We start from the raw sequence: 16,133 nt of genomic DNA, 5'->3' as shown, positions 1-16,133 counted from the left end.
TCCATCCTGTGCGCTAAGTGTCGGCGGCTGACAAGATGGACGAGGGAAGGGAGAGAGAAAACACTTGCAGACTGCCATCGGTCTTGAGTGGTGTTTTTGGGAAATCTTTCTGTCATTTATTGTGTGAAATGTGTATTATGTAAATAAAAACAATACCCATCTTCAACATTTTGTGACTGAAATTGTCCAGTAAAGATTCATTTTTGTTTAGACATAAAACAAGCCTAGAACACGTCTCAGTGGTTCATGAACTTTTAATCAAATAACATTTTGCTTGATCTTCAACACAGTGCCCAAGGCACCATTACAGTTAGAAAATGAAGAGATAGAATTTATCAGGTCTAACATTACACGTTTGTTCAATATCCATTCTTTTAGACACATGGAGTCACTGAATGTAAACAGCTAAGACATTTGAAATGTGCAGGTGACTTAGCAACATACAGATATTTTTCCTGATGGTCACATATCTTACATGTTTTCTAATTTGCAACTCCAATGATGTCCATATATTTCTCAGTGAGGCTCTGAGTCTTCTTGGTGAGGTCGCTCATCACACAAAACAGTCCCTTCAGGTGGAAGTGGAACAGAGCTTCAGGATCTGTGTCTAAGAGAGGCTCCAGGGTCTTGTTAAGCACCGTGTTCTTGGCCTTGTGGTCATCTTGGAGAATCAGGCTGCACTCCACTGTGTTTCTTATGGCCTTGAACATCAGGTAGTTGCCATACAGGTCACGGCAGGACTCCTCTGCTTCGCAGTCCCACACCTCATCAGAGGGAACGTCACGCAGCAGGCTCGGCAGGAGAATGGTCTGCTCCATGTCACTGACAGCGGAGTCGTATCGTCTCAGAGCCAGGAGCAGGCTGTTCTTGATGAATTTGGCTTCGGCAGACTGCATGGTTCCGGTTGGATGTGGTTGGCTGTTCCTGCGCTGTGGTGACTGACAGTAGGAAGCAGTGTGCAGTGCAAAGCCATGAGGGCAGATACTGGTGAATTTATACGCTTATCTCAGATGGGTTGATCAGTCCAGTTATGTAATTGAATCACCTGATACATTTAGAGTGCCATGTGGAGTCAAACTCTTATCTTTATTTGAGTTACACGACCTGCTAGTTCTCTAAGGTCAAAATAATGTCTGACCAAATTTCAAATCATTACCCATGCAGATAATTGTGTCTGCATGACCCAGTGATAGCATGGTTTTGAATATGTTATTTTACATTTAAAAAAATGACCTGAGGGAGATCAAATTGTGGACCCAACAAAAATAGGCGTACTGGTAACCCAAGGCCAGCTGTGTTTACATTGGCAGGTTATCTTAGAGACTTGAACTCTTGTTTTTTTCTGTTATCAGTTTGCAAATAATATTGCAAAGGTAGCCTAAAGATAATTTAGAGTGTAATCTTTAAAATAAAATGCTACTTTATTAAAGTCTTCATATAATCATTAAAATGGAGGAAGGGTCCAGATGGGTCTGAGTGCATACATCTGTTTCTAGATGAAACTGTCTGATAACATGGTTCTTTAATGTGTGAGAAGAGCTCCGGTACTTTCTGCACAAATAGAAATGACAGCTCTGCAGACAGTCTGTCACTAGTTCAGACCAAAGCACAAAATACCAGTGTGTCACTTAAAAAGACAAATATTATTGTGGATATTGTATCATTGGGATGGCTGCTCTTGGGATCAGGTAGGACTTTAAATACATATATTGAATGACCCATGAATAAGCATGACCTTACATGCTCTATGTGACTTTGTGGTTCAATCATGTTTTTTTTTTTTGGTGCATAACTTTGCATAACTTTGTTTAAAGTGCTCATATTATGCTTTTGGCTTTTTCCCTTTCCTTTATTGTGTTATATATCTTTTTTGTGCATGTTATAGATTTACAAAGTGAAAAAGCCCAACGTCCCCCCCCAAAGGGACTTACCCTCTCCAACAGAAACCACTGTTCACAACCTGCTCCAAACAGCTCTGTTGTAGTCCAGCCTTTACTTCTGAGACCAACGCTCGTCACTTTGTAACACGTTATAATAGCGAGCCGAAGTCCCGCCCCTTCCGTTTTCCTCCATTGGACATATCTTTGGAGAAGAAGTGAACAGTGGTCAATGGAACTGTGGTATCCTAACAGTAATATCTTAATTGTAATATTGAATGACAAGAATGCTTATTTGTACGATATATCATTTACTTACTTATGAAGAATACTAGTTCATTGTCCTTATCCTGTATTTGAAGTTAGCTGCTAATAAAGGATGTTCCAGAAGGAGGCTCTATTACATTGAGTTCAGAATCAGAGTATGTGATGCTAACAGGATGTTGTCGGTAGGTGTAGAATAGAGCAAAGAAGTTGTTGCTAGCTGGAAGACATGTGAAAAGTAGCTTCGTAAATTGTAATGATGTTATGCCTGTCCGTTTGCATTAAACGTTCAAAGGATTTGGGATGTTGTGGACATCAAGTTCTTCCTTAGAAGATATAACGGGAACGGTGGTTAACTATTTTCTGATCAACTTACACACGGGCCGATTCATACTGGTTTCCACCTCTAGTGATGCTTCTGCCTTCGTCTTGGAAGAAGACGGTAAAGCTCGACAAGGAGACAGACGGATTTCTCTGGTGACGTATATATTGTTATATTTCTCTGGTGATATATATATTGTTATATTTCTCTGGTGACGTGGTAATGTTGTTCAACTTCTTTACGTCAAATCGTTTATCTCTTGATATGTAAAATTATTTTTTAAATTTACACACATCATTTGTAAATTGCATGGCACAATTGGAACCAGACAAAAAATAATTATTATCTCTCATTGACTCCCGTTCATATTTTTTTGAAAGATAGGTCCCTTGACCGGAAGTAGAAGGGCGGGACTTCGGCTCTCTATGCTCGCCTAGCTGCCAGCGTGGCACACCCTCACACTCTGCAACTGACTTCCTAGCAGTGCTGAGCTAGGTACTCAACACACAGGGTGAAAAGAGGAGCTGCAGCAATGTGCAGTACAACAAAAATATGGTGTTTTCTGAAAATGAAACCATGTAAATCTATTCTGGTACCACCTCAAAATACAATTATAAACCTGAAAATGAGCAGAATATTTTATTATCATTATTTTCTAGTGTACTACGCAAAACACTTTAGTAAAACATAGTAAAATAGAATATGTTAAGCTACAAAGTCAAGAAAAGTAGTGCAGTTTGTGCAATGTGAAACATCAAATCAATAATCTGTTGCGTAACTTCTACTCATGCATTCAAAAATGGAGTGGAATGGAAAAAATATAAAGTAATACAGTGTAAAGATTATTTTCTTTAAAAAGAAGAGAAAAAACAGCAACTTAAAGCTTAGATTAGATTTCATGTCAGTTTTACATTCAGTCGGTATATTCAGTTACCATCCAATTTTTATACAAGCAGCAGTGCAATTTTCATGTAGATCGATCTTACATGGGAGAGTGTTTTAGATCTACAGGGTCGACATAGGCATTAAGTGTTTGGCAGTTGTCTTCTTGTACCTGATAGTTCTGTAAACCAAGAGTCCCATACAATATTTTCTGCTCAATAAGATCTCAATAAACATATTCAAATACATTTATTCACCTTACTTTGCACCATCTACTTTAACCATGATGGTGATCACGATCCCTTCACTGAGACTTTCCAAACACATCACCTGGTAAACTTTTTAAAACGTAAGGGCCACAGTTCGAGAAATGTGAGAGCACAAGCAGAGGGAAGAGGACAACGTCTCTGCTTCCCTCAGGGAGATCTACTGTGTGGGACTGCTCAGTCTGTTTGTTCAGTTCAATCTGTGCAGTTTAAGACAGGACATGGCTCTTCACCAATCCAGCACATATACTGTTTCATCAACACTGCTGCATGCTGAAAACCCTCCAACAAAGTTCTGAACTGTCCCGCAATCCAACTCGTTGTTTCTAGATTCAAGTCACATTTTTCTTCTGTTGGCCTTTAACGATGATTTCCAGGACATTGGTAAGATCCATCATCTTGGTGAGCATTTCCATGATGTCGGGATGATCCTTGGCACCACTGATGAACTCCTCCAGTGTCAGCTCACCTGAGAAGTAGAAAAGATGAAAATGGCATCAACACATTTAAAAAAAAATAATCAGGGGCTTTCATATTGTGGATTGGAGACTACTAGCGTGTTGATTGATGGTTCATATGCCTGCATTAGCTCATTGGGCTGGGCTGGTCTTGGTGAAATTATTTCTAATAATGCAAAATGAAGCATTGCTTTAGTTCATGCAGGACACAGAAGTCACGCGCCCACTAATGGAAATATCACTCCCATCAGTCACAACCAATCAGCGCCATTTTGGGGGTGTCTGGGCAGTGTACTGCCTGTCTCAGCTTAGCGTGCTGCTTGGCGGATCCAGGGAGCGTCATTACAACAGAGCCTTAATCGCCAAGTAGAACTGTAATTCCCCTTCAAGGGGATCTCGAACTGCGTTGGTTACGACACTAAGGCGTTCCCCTAGTGTCGTAACCGACGCAGTGTCTCGTTCCCCTATCTCGGGGAACAAGGGTTACGTACGTAACCCGAGACGTTCCCTTTGTTGCATTAACTGGTTACATCTATGACTAGAGTGTTCCTGTCTGAATAACTGTTTTTATGTCCAGGGTTAATACAGCATTCTATCATTACATATAACTCCTAAATTGACAGTAAAATATTCCTTACCTTCTCCGTTGACATCAATCTTCTCATATATAAGAATTACAATCTCTTCTGGAGGGACGTCGTAATTTCTGGTGATATCTTGAATAGCCTGATAGAAGAGTTCACACAGTTAGTTAACTCTTCAGTAAATGGACACTGGCAAAGACTAACTAGGAGACTTGTTAACAGTATATGGTTTTGACACCTGCTTCTAACCCTAAAACAACTACTACAACCATGACGTTTAGCAACCTGAACTGCATGGCTAAGTGAAGTGCGTGCCACAGTTTTTAGATCAGGATTTGACTCTGATTAGGTGAAAAAGCATCAGTATCTACAGTTATTGATATTATAGTTAATATAAGAGTGACAGTTGTCATGTAATCTGTAGGGGAATTACTGTGTGACTACTTTAGTGGCTGAACCAGGTAACACAGTAGCCCCCATGGATTAAGTGTCATGTTCAGTTCACGGCCCATTTTTCTTTCTGAGCAGCTTTACAATTCAGAAAACCTTGAGCTGCTCAGCGCAATAGATCTGTAAACCTCTAATTATAAAACATTCAAAGCAAAATACACTGTACCTTAAATATGGTCTCCAGTTCATCCTTGTCAATTTTCCCATTTCCATCTTGATCAAAGAGCTTGAAGTACCACTTTAGTTTCTGGTTAATTTCTCCTTTCAGTAATAAACTTATTGCTGCAATGTATTCCACAAAGTCTATATAGCCATCCTGCAAAAGGACACATGGGAGAAATCATTAGTGGAAGGACGATAGATCCAGCAAACACAAAAAGGTTATATTTTGATAAATAATTTCAAAATAGGAATTGTATCATTTATCATTTTATCCCTCTATGCGATGGCTTTAGGGGTAGTCCAATGCTAAGGAAACTATAGCAGATACTCACAGATATTGTAAATTATGTACTTCTCATTTACAATGTGTAATCCTTCGTTCTGGGGACTACCGACAGAATAAAGAAGAGGCTAACCTAAACTGATTCAGAGACCTCCACATGCTGAACAAACCGTTTAAAATGTCACGTAATCCATTTAAAATATTGCAGTGGGAATCTTACTTCCCACAGCAAAGTTTGTTTCTACAATCCTATCACTACTAGACGTGTGCTTTGAGGTTCATTCATCAGGAACCCCAGCAGCTGTCTCATCAGCTGTCAGACTTCAGAATTCATCACACAATCCATTTTTTTCCTGCACAGGGAAGAAGAAATGTGCTGCAGGTGTCTTCTTACCCCATCCATGTCGAAGGTGTAGAAGACCTGGTCCACATAGCTGCTCGACTCCTCCGTCATACCGTTCATGTCAAGCATAGTCTTGAGCTCAAACAGCGTTATAAGTCCTGAAGGAGACTCCCTCATAAATTTAGCGTACCAGTGGTGCATGTCCTCCTCCATGATATCATCCAGGTTGGAGTTATAGGAACCCATTATTCCTCTAAAAGGTAGGACTTTGGTCCAGAGTCCTGCAGACAGCCAGTGGTGAGCTTGAGGTGAGAGTGTTCCTACAGAGCACTGGCAGCACTGAGGTCGGGCTGAAATCTCATGCAGCGACCACCTTAAGCTTTAAGCCTTTGCACAGCCAAAAGGAGACATAACCCTTTAATAGGATAACTGCACAAGTCTTCCTAGAAACTCAGGACATTGCATGCTCTTTGACTTAAGTGGGCCTGGTTACCAAGTGAGCCGGGTCTCTACTGTGTAACTATTAGGTAAACCCTGACTCTTGGAAAAGTACAGGGTTTAAATGAAGACATCCGCCAAGGAGCTGGGAGCCAAAATCACATTTCTTTTGTCTATTTTTTTCCCGTTTTCCTTTTTGTTTTGTTTTTTTGCAGTTTTTACATTTCCCTTAGGCAAGGTATTTTGCATAGCCACGTCCAAATGCATGCTAATAAATAATCTTAATTTGCCCACATAGCTGCATGCCCCATTATCACATACCTCTGGGATTCTTTAGGGGATTAACCAAGGCAATTTCTCTTGAAATAAACTCATCCTCTTTACAGACATAAACAGACTACGGGGAATATTTGTGAGCTACAAAACACACATTAAGCCTCTTAGGAAATATTACATGAATGTTATATGATATAATAGAATATGCTCATACATTGTATGGGTATGTTAGATACAAGGAGAAACATGTATATGTATGTTTTCATCATTTATAATTTGAAATTGTATGTGCTTATGTGTATTGGAGGCTTGTTCGTTCTTGCCCTGTTTTAAAAGAAGGACTTGGATATTTTAAAGATTTCGCCTTGTAAACACCAAGAAATCGGTTGCAGCAGTTCATCTTTCAACAACTCTTGCAATATCCGCGATGGGACTGAGCGCGTTGCTGCGGCGACTTGTTATAGGACAACATCGCTGTCAATCAAAAGGAGACGCAGCCTTTTGACAGACCCTCCAATCATCATGCAGCATTTATCCAATGACCGTCTAGTTTCAAAGCACTGAAACAACCTGTTGAAATCCGCCCACTGAGGTCCATTTACCTGTCTATGGATTAGGGTTAGGGTTAGGCTTATGGCTTCAACAGGGACCATAGACCGTTAATATTAATAAATATACATACATATCTATGACTGTGACTCTACGGGAGTGTATGAGGAGGAAATCAAGTCAGCTGATTCCGAACCAACTCTTCTTCGATATTAACGTGTTCTAACGATTTTCTAGTTAATACAATGTTAACACCATAGTACATATTTGACCATTATTTTTTTTGATATTTTAAGAGTCTTGCAGTCTTCAAGAAATCGCCTCCGCTCAGTGGTATTCTAAATGGGGTCCAAGGATCCTCAGGGGTCCTTGAGGGGTTGCATGGGGTTCATTGGGGGAATTATTTTGTTTCACTATAATTCTATCCATAAATGACACAATCCCAGAATATATGACTATTTTGATCATGGGTTTCATTTATTTCAGTAATAAAACATAGATTAGGGGGGCGGCCTCCAGCTCACCCAGTAAGAGTGTGCGCCCCATGTAGCGGTCCAGGTTCTAATCTGACCTGGGGCCCTTTGCTGCGTGTAACCAACACTGCTGACCCACGACCGACCTACGTGGCTCTGCATGATCAGTGTCAGAAGGTCACATGTATGGTAGATGTAGAAAGTGGTGGTGTCTAAGCTGAGAGGCTATCAAAGGTCAGGGCTTATTATAGTAAATCTGGCTTTAGACGATTAACAATTCTCAAAATAGGATTAAGGAGATGGACCACCAGTGACTACAGGCAGCCCAGGTAGCTAGTATCTGGTAGCCTATCAGGTATGCACAAGCAGGATCCATGCTGCCCTGTGCCGGAGCACATGGCCTGGCACTGCTGCCACAGATAAAGAAGTGTTTACTATTACAGAACAGAGATGGACCCTCCCAAACCCCAAAGAGCAAATCAAGTTCAATAAAGTTCCCCAATCAAAATCAATAAATACAGTCAAACAGAAATGTGCCCGTTTAGTCTTGTTTATCCAAACATTTGCAATATTTGAGGGTTTCAAAGAACAGATGGCGTCATTTGGTTTTAGGTACAGTAATACGTTGTGGACATCTCTTGGATCCCGCTGATTTAACTTGAACTTCTGACCAGCATGTGACTGTCATGCAGCAGGGATGTTGACATGCATGTGACAATATATTTCCCCTTAACGGGGAAAAAGCTCAGTATGTATTTCTATTCTATTTCTATACAATTTTCTATACAATTTTCCATTCTGATCGTGCCATTTCAGAACAGCCAAAATGAGGTCCTCAATAAAACCCAGCTGGTTATGGGGTTAAATCTTTTAAATGTGCACTCCCAACCACCACTAACTGCTAGATAACTCTTATATTCAAATATAAATTATATACCAACGTAATAATTGTTTATACCATATCTAGACTTATTTAAATTATTGAGTCCATTGTAAAAAGGGAGATTATTGTATTATTATTATTGTGTGAGCTTCACATGAACTCCAGTTTAAGCTGTGACAAATAATGCATCTGTAAAAATGTTCTTTACTTGAGGAATTACAGGTTTTATACATTTTATCTTACGTGATAATGTCAATCAAACCATTACCTTCAACTGTAATCAGATGAGTTCTTGCCACAAAAAAAAAAACTTGAGCTTTTTCAAATGAATCTTGTACCAAGTGCAAACAGCTAAAGGGAAGATAATTAGAACCACCTGGTGCATGTGAAGAATAACATGTTTGTGACTAGATCATTTGGCACAAACATTAATCACAGCTGTAATCTTATTAGAGGCTAGACATGTTGACATGATGACTGCCAGGAAACATACTGCAAATCCACGCAGTGACAGCTCTAGTGGATACTCATGGGATTTGCTGCTTCCTGTACAGTTCTCTAAAGTTGATTACCTAAAGTGTTTGTCTCTCTTGGCAAATATATCTGATGCATAAGTTCAGTCAGTCAGACTACTGTTCTACGCTCAGGCCTGTACTTTTATTTTACCAATCCTGCCTGCAGTTGAACACATCGAAAACAGTACCAATGTTCTTCACCAAGTCCCACAGAAACTTCAGTGTTGAGCCGGATGTTTTAGTGTCAGGGACAGGCTGCAGATGGTGTCAGAATACAAATATCTGGGGGTTTAATTGATTCAAAGTTGTCATTTACGTCACATGTAAAAAGGGTCTGTAATCGAATCAAATTCAACATCAGTAATTTTAGATACAGTCGCCATCAAATGTCCACACAGGCAGCAAAAATGTACATGCGCTCTATGATCTCCTCCCATATCACGTACTGTTTACCCATCTGGTCACAAGCTGGTGCTACATCTCTGAATCCTCTACAATCCCTTTACAAATGAACTGTTAAATTCTGGACAAGAAACCAAGCTTTTTTCATCATTGTCCAATATTACAAAAACCCTGATTACTCAGCTGGGACAACATGGCCACATATTCAAATCTATGTCTCGTCTATAAAATTATTCAGGGTTTATCATCCTCTCCTCTCCACCAGTGGGTCAACATCTGACCATCTGGTCAGAGCAGAACCAGAGGTGCAGCAAGGGGACATTGTATAGTTCCATTCAGGAAAAGTGTTCTTGGCCAAACTGCTTTTTGTGTTTGAGCTGCCAATAAGTGGAACCTCACCCCCAAAACCATCAGAAAATTAAATACATATAGTACATTCAAGATCCAGATTAAAAAAAAAAAAAAATCTCTAACAATCAGAGCTGTCAACATTACCATTAACCTTCACCAGCTCTCGCTGCCCCCTGCTGGCTTCTTGCCGTGTGTGTGTGTGTGTGTGTGTGTGTGTGTGTGTGTGTGTGTCTTTGTCTGTTTTATGTTTGTCTGATTGTTGGTCAGCTGTGTTTCTAATATTTTATTATAATTTTAGCTTAATAGTAATTGTTGTAATTGTTGTAATTGTTATGTTGTTATGTAAATATGTAATTTTACTTCTTTTAGGGTGACTTTTACCATCTGTCTAGGGAATGCAGATGAAAAATAGCCTTTTGGCTAACTCTGGCATATTGACAGAAATGTTCATTAATATGCACTGTCCCTGTAATAAATAAATAAATAAAATAAAAAACAGCTCAGCAGTACAGCTACAGTGTTAGCATCATAAAAAAAAAAAAATCAGCCTAATAAGAACCCTAACCCCCCCCCCCCTCTCCAAAACAAAACTCCCTGTACAGTCTAAGCGCCGACGACTGCTGAGACCTTTATATCCCATATCATCTGTTATAATAAACATTCATCTTTACTTTCACTTTTACATTCACTCGTCTCTCCGTTTTGAACTGTTTTACAGGGACCCACAGTTTGGGTTTGCAGATCTGAAAGTATGGTGACAGAAACTAATGGGACAGATATGTAAACACAAATATTTATATTACATTTTAAAAAAAAACAGTTATTCTGTAACATGTTTTGTACAAATGATCATACATGAAATCACAGTGATAGTCAGGAAATGAATCTACATACTTACAGCACTGACATTTATATCAAGACTCTTACAATTAAAATTGCCATTAAACTAGGCACAGTAACACACAATAAATCTCTAATACGATATTGAAAATTGTATTTTATACACTGTATGATTTTGGGTGCCATTTTCATGTGAGTAAAACCACATTAGACAGATGGCCATTTCATGTGAGAGGTCATGCACTGTTGATTGATTTGACTAAAGAACAGTCTTAAAAGCCGTTTAAACAGAACACACAATGACATCCTCCACATGACCTACAGCATAGTGGGTTTGTGTGACTGTGGTCACGTAGCTTCCTGTGGTAGAGACGCATCATTTACAACATTTCTACAGACTCATGGGAGAATCACACAGAAGTTGGAAAAATCAGATGTACACTGTGAAACTGACTCCTTCTACTTACAAGAGAAATAGGAAAGACAATCTTAATTTCTAGCTTCATCCCCGAACACCAGAGAGATTTCCCACAACCACCACCAACCACCTTCCTGTAGGAGGTTTAGCGTTCGCTGAGTGTCTCATTTAAATGACAAAGAAAGCAAGGTACACCAGATTTCCAGCCTGTTTAGTGCCTTAAAGCCATGTTTAGGGAAACTGGATCAATGTACATCTGCCCTGACTCACCTGGCTGCTCCTGGTCATATAGAAACTGTCTGAACACATTGTACACCATCTCCCTGCTCAGGGTTACGTTCCTCAGCTGATCCTGCTCCTCTTCAGGCATGACGAACGTCAGCTGGTAGTCAGCGATGACCGAACCCTTCCTGTGGTGACAGTAAAGCACAAGTTCACCCATTTTTCCCAGTAAAATGGCAAAATCCACTTTTTGTAGCAGGAGTGAGAATGTAAGATCCTTAACACAAAGTGCTCATATCATGCTCACTTTCAGGTTCATAATTGTATTTAGATGTCATGTTTTGTTGTACTAGACATTGCTGCAGCTCCTCTTTTCACCCTGTGTGTTGAGCTCTCTGTTTTAGGGACAGAGTGCGACATCTCACTTCTGTTCCATCTTTGTTCAAAGTCACACATTCTCAGTACCTAGGTATGGACTGCTAGCCAGTCAGAAGCAGAGTATGAGGGCGTGCTACGCTAGCAGCTAGGCTAGCTAAGTAAAGGCTGGACTACAACAGAGCTGTTTGGAGCAGGTTGTGAACAGTGTTTTCTGTTGGAGAGGGTAAGTCCCTTTGGGGGGGACTTTGGGGTTATTCACTTTGTAAACCTAAAACATGCACAAAAAAGATATATAACACAATAAAGGAAAGGGAAAAAGCCAAAAGCATAATATGAGCACTTTAAGTGCAATGTGTGTTTACCTGAAAGCAGATATCTCAGCTTCCGAGAAGTATCGCCCCAGAGCCGGGGAGGATCTGTACAGGCCAGCCAGCTGGGTGGGTGGGGCAGGTTGACACATGCAGAAGCAAACAATGAAAGTGAAATATTTTTGACTGCTGCTAACTTACTTTCACTTCACTTTTAGCTCTATTCTGCTGCTGAAGGACTTTTACATTCTCTGTAAGATATAAAGAAACAGCTACAGGGCTTTCAGCATCTATAACATTGTACTTTTACAATGTATTAATTGCCTTACTGTGTACAATGCCCCTGCATCTTTCCCCCAGTGGTTCTATATTTAGCCTGAATGCATGACGTCAGTCTCTATTCATGATGTTAATATAGGTGCGGTTGCAAATTGAGGACTCATCCAATAGCAAAAGAAAGGAAGAAAGACTGTATGCATAAGCAAATCATACGTTTGTCAGCATATTCCACAGTTTAAATATTTGTTCTTATATGCTGAGCTATAAATACTGCCATTGTATATGAAATGTATTGAGTTAAATATTTGAAAGACAGGTGATTATTGGTGTGAACCTTTTCTTGAAGGTGAGCAGCGAGTGTTTGGCTTTCTTTGGAGGACCGGGTGGACAGCTGCTCTGTGAAGACCAGGTTGGGCAGTCTGAAGCTCCCGTTGAAAGACTGAGGAACTTTAAACAAGGAACTGTCAAAGTTGTCATCCTCGTCCTCGTAGATCACTGCTCAAAAAGAAAATTGGTCAAAATGGTGCTAAAAAGTAACTGCTGTACTGAAATGGTAACATTATGTAATCATTAGCTTCTAAAATGGTCTACAGGCTGACGCATAATAACTTACACTTTGACTTTCAGCTGCCATGACCTCACATTTGTGCTTAAAAAGTATAAGTTGCCTTGTTACTTATCAGAGTAATTACATTTGCATCTGACGTTTCACTGTTTATGAACATATTTAATAAATGGCGCATCATCTCAAACTCCCCAATGTACAACACACTCATCATGACACCTAGGGCTGCACGATATGAGGAAAATATCTAATTGCGATCATTTTGACTGTGATTGCAACATGATTCTCAATATTGGAGGGAATGCTTGTTGTTTTTATCTGTAGTCTGCAGGATGTGATTTGTAGGCTGGGACGTCTCTGCACCCCCCACAATACTTCATTCTGAATGGGTTGACACATATTTTGCCATTAACAAATATAGGCTCTCCCCCTGCAATCTGGATATTGCAGTAGTCCATATTGCAATTTCAATAAAATTGCGATTAACTGTGCAGCTTAATGAAACCTTACCTGAACACAGGACCAGCGAGATCATTATCACAGCCAAGATGAGCAAAAAGATGAAGACGATGACCATCCACAGCTTGACTTTCCAGCAGACGTCGTCATTCAGCTCTCGCTTTATCCTGGCCCCGAGGCTGTTCTACAAGGCAAAATGAAATGAACCTTAATGAGACATCATTCCAGAAATAACACTAACAGAGCATAAAAAAATACTATAAAAGTGGCAAGAAGTTATTTTTAGCTGTAGTTCTCTTTGGTGTCCAGGGCATGGATGGTAAATGAACTCAGGGAGTTACCACACAACAGAAACATTACACTTCCAACTTAAAGTCTTCCTACCTTTTGAGGAGTGTATGTATTTCCCAGACTGCTTTGAGCTTCTGCTGCATGGACCACCACCTCCCCATTATGACTGGAAGTCTGACAAAAAGACCCAGCAGACACACGTCACTCTCTTCTCTTTAAATACTGTTATGGAACATGTCATCTAGGGATAGTGTCGATGCGTTCACACCAGAAGCGCTGGAAAAAGGTGACTAAAACCGGTGGTTTCCACAGAAATGAAAACTGAACATATGTGTAACATAGTGTAAACCTGAACAACCTTAGACGGCAGCTCACCTGCACAGAAAGCAGCCCGTCTCTCTCTGATGCATCAGGGACCCTGTAGGGAGCACCATCTACATCATCAGCGGTCCCCTGTAGCAGCGGGCAAACATAATGGGAATATGAATATTAAACATCACTATCGTCATTTCTGTGCAAAAGTGATTAAGATAAATGACTTAAGATTGGTTTTAGTTACCTACGAAGAAAATAAATTAAAAAGTCACAATACAGTATATGGTATGCCTCTAATTATCACAATTTTGTAGTAGGCCAATGAGATAATACTATGGGTGGCAGTGGGTCAGTCTGTAGGGAGTTGGGTTGGCGACCGGAGGGTCGCTGGTTCAAATCCCAACACAGACTGGTAGCAGGAGAGGTGCCAGTTCACCTCCTTGCATACTTCCACCTACGCAACATTAACCGCCTCCTTCCCTCCCTTACCCCTCACACTGCCTCCATCCTTATCCACAGCCTCGTCACCTCCCGCCTTGACTACTGTAACGCCCTCTTTTTTGGCCTTCCTCAAAAATCCCTCCATAAACTTCAACTTCTTCAGAACTCAGCAGCTCGTGTCATCACCAGAACCCCCTCTCTTCATCATATAACCCCGGTTCTTCAGCAGCTCCATTGGCTCCCGGTTCAATTCAGAATACAGTTTAAAATCCTTCTCCATACTTTCAAGGCCATCCATAACCTTGCTCCTCCATATCTATCAGAACTCCTACACATTACCGTCCCCTCCCGCTCCCTCAGATCCTCCTCTTCCATCCACCTCACTGTCCCCCCAGCCCAACTTGTCACCATGGGGACCAGGCCTTCAGCCGCTCTGCTCCCCAGCTCTGGAGCTCACTCCCAACTGACCTCCGCAGTATCAACTCTCTCCCCCTGTTCAAAACTAGACTAAAAACCCATCTGTTCCAGCTCGCTTATCTGTAAATACACTGTTCCTGTTTTTTTGTTACAACTCCTTACACTTTTCTGTTCCCTGTATTCTGTCTTTTATTGTCTGTAAAGCGACCTTAAGTGTTCAGAAAGCCGCTGTTAAATAAAATGTATTATTATTATTATTATTATTAGGGCACTGTCAAGGTGCTCTTGAGCAAGGCACCAAACCCCCAACTGCTCAGGGCGCCTTTCCACGTGCCCCCCCTGTGTATGTATAGATACTGAGCGTGTGTGTGTAGTTCAGGCCTGTGTGTGATAACAACAGAGTGTACAGTGTAATTTCACCTTGTGGGACTAATAAAGGATACATTATTATTATTATTATTAACATATTAACTCACCTGTTCACGAGACAAATATGGTCCGTCGCTCCCACTGGTGCCGAAGTGCTGCAGGTGTATGTCATTAGCCGAAAGGCCTTCCATGCTTCCCCCCCCCCCCCCAGGAGCCAGATGCCTGGCTGAAGCTGAAGACGCGACCCGGAAGTGCCTATTCCTTAGAACGTCTTCAGTAACTTACCGCACCGTCCGCGCGCCCATACACGTCCCAAATGCGGGTGAAGAAGACGCAACGAGTCCTCCACGACAGGTCTGAGTTCACATCGCCTGACCCACAGCTCGTGGAAAAGGGTTGGTTTCTCTGGGAGGAGGACAAGTCTGTCTTTCCCTGCACGTCCCTCCCTTCCCTTCCTTTAACTGTCTCTGCCTCGTCCCAGCCAGCCAGGTGCATTCCGGATGACGTCAGAAGGCGTGGACAAGAAACCGGGACCACGTGCCTGGACCGAGACCTTGACAGTCTAGACTACAAACGACTCCCAAAAGTTTTCGAATTAGGGACTGTAGCGATCCCCAACCAGCCGGTTACTGTTGAACGGAAGTTAAATCTATTAAATATGATACAACTCATCGAAACCATATGCCCGCCGTCGTCCTGTTGCCAGATGAAGGTCTCGAGGATTTTCTGATTAATGAATAGATACTTTATTGATCCCACGGGGAAATCCCAGGTCCCAGTAGCTCTCTCTCACACACACACACACACACACTAAATAATAAATCCACAACAATATGAACAATAAAAGAAATGATACTAAATAAAAAGTAAGGTGCTCTATGAAAGGGTGTGTCGTGGTGTAATATTAAATATGGCATTAGAAGCTTCTTTATAAGCAGGTAAGAATATCTGTTTAGACATATTGGGTCAGAATACCTTTTGGGGACAGTTTCCTTGCTGTGTTTGTTAAACACTATGCCTTTGATGAAGAGTTATTTTTTTCTATTATTTTGT

The 16,133-nt window shown here is 40.9% G+C and overlaps 4 protein-coding genes across 5 annotated transcripts in view; 1 reads left to right on the top strand and 3 right to left on the bottom strand.

Annotated features, from left to right (window-relative positions):
• The window catches only part of ndufc2 (NADH:ubiquinone oxidoreductase subunit C2), a 2,486-nt gene extending 2,320 nt beyond the window's left edge, over positions 1 to 166 (top strand). The window contains exon 3 of the mRNA XM_032504383.1: positions 1 to 166. This exon is cut by the window's left edge and continues 33 nt beyond it. Within this exon, the coding sequence (XP_032360274.1) occupies positions 1 to 17 (17 nt within the window). The 3' untranslated portion in view covers positions 18 to 166.
• The window catches only part of guca1c (guanylate cyclase activator 1C), a 23,267-nt gene extending 17,006 nt beyond the window's left edge, over positions 1 to 6,261 (bottom strand). Inside the window, exons 1-4 of one of the 2 annotated variants that reach the window (XR_004327561.1) lie at positions 5,943 to 6,261; positions 5,270 to 5,419; positions 4,708 to 4,795; positions 3,676 to 4,080 (exon numbers count right to left, since the gene is read on the bottom strand). Coding sequence is in view for 1 of the 2 variants with exons in the window: in XM_032504366.1 (XP_032360257.1) it covers positions 3,944 to 4,080; positions 4,708 to 4,795; positions 5,270 to 5,419; positions 5,943 to 6,137 (570 nt within the window). In the remaining variant the exon portion in view is untranslated. Of the gene's footprint in view, positions 1 to 3,357; positions 4,081 to 4,707; positions 4,796 to 5,269; positions 5,420 to 5,942 lie in introns of those variants that run through there. The other variant, XM_032504366.1, reaches the window with a different exon arrangement.
• thrsp (thyroid hormone responsive) lies at positions 237 to 984 on the bottom strand. Its single transcript, XM_032504380.1, has one exon. It carries the CDS (start codon positions 894 to 896, stop codon positions 483 to 485), a length of 414 nt encoding a protein of 137 aa, XP_032360271.1. The 5' UTR covers positions 897 to 984; the 3' UTR covers positions 237 to 482.
• Positions 6,262 to 10,555: 4,294 nt separating the features above from the next.
• c15h3orf52 (chromosome 15 C3orf52 homolog) lies at positions 10,556 to 15,554 on the bottom strand. Its single transcript, XM_032504334.1, has 7 exons — positions 15,188 to 15,554; positions 13,914 to 13,991; positions 13,632 to 13,712; positions 13,299 to 13,431; positions 12,558 to 12,718; positions 11,999 to 12,069; positions 10,556 to 11,446 (listed from the first exon to the last, which is right to left on the bottom strand). Exons 1-7 carry the CDS (start codon positions 15,269 to 15,271, stop codon positions 11,248 to 11,250), a joined length of 807 nt encoding a protein of 268 aa, XP_032360225.1. The 5' UTR covers positions 15,272 to 15,554; the 3' UTR covers positions 10,556 to 11,247.
• Between the last annotated feature and the right edge of the window lie 579 nt (positions 15,555 to 16,133).

This window comes from Etheostoma spectabile, chromosome 3, assembly GCF_008692095.1.
Source record: "Etheostoma spectabile isolate EspeVRDwgs_2016 chromosome 3, UIUC_Espe_1.0, whole genome shotgun sequence".
NCBI lineage: Eukaryota > Metazoa > Chordata > Actinopteri > Perciformes > Percidae > Etheostoma > Etheostoma spectabile.
This window is presented reverse-complemented; position numbering and strand designations above follow the sequence as displayed.

Excerpts from the sequence above, each read along its gene's own strand:
- c15h3orf52 (XM_032504334.1), bottom strand. The coding sequence starts at position 15,271 with ATGGAAGGCCTTTCGGCTAATGACATACACCTGCAGCACTTCGGCACC. Across the intron at positions 13,713-13,913 it reads ACGGGCTGCTTTCTGTGCAG|ACTTCCAGTCATAATGGGGA; the intron begins GTGAGCTGCCGT and ends TCTTTTTGTCAG. Across the intron at positions 12,719-13,298 it reads CTCGCTGGTCCTGTGTTCAG|TGATCTACGAGGACGAGGAT; the intron begins GTAAGGTTTCAT and ends CTTTTTGAGCAG.
- thrsp (XM_032504380.1), bottom strand. The coding sequence starts at position 896 with ATGCAGTCTGCCGAAGCCAAATTCATCAAGAACAGCCTGCTCCTGGCT.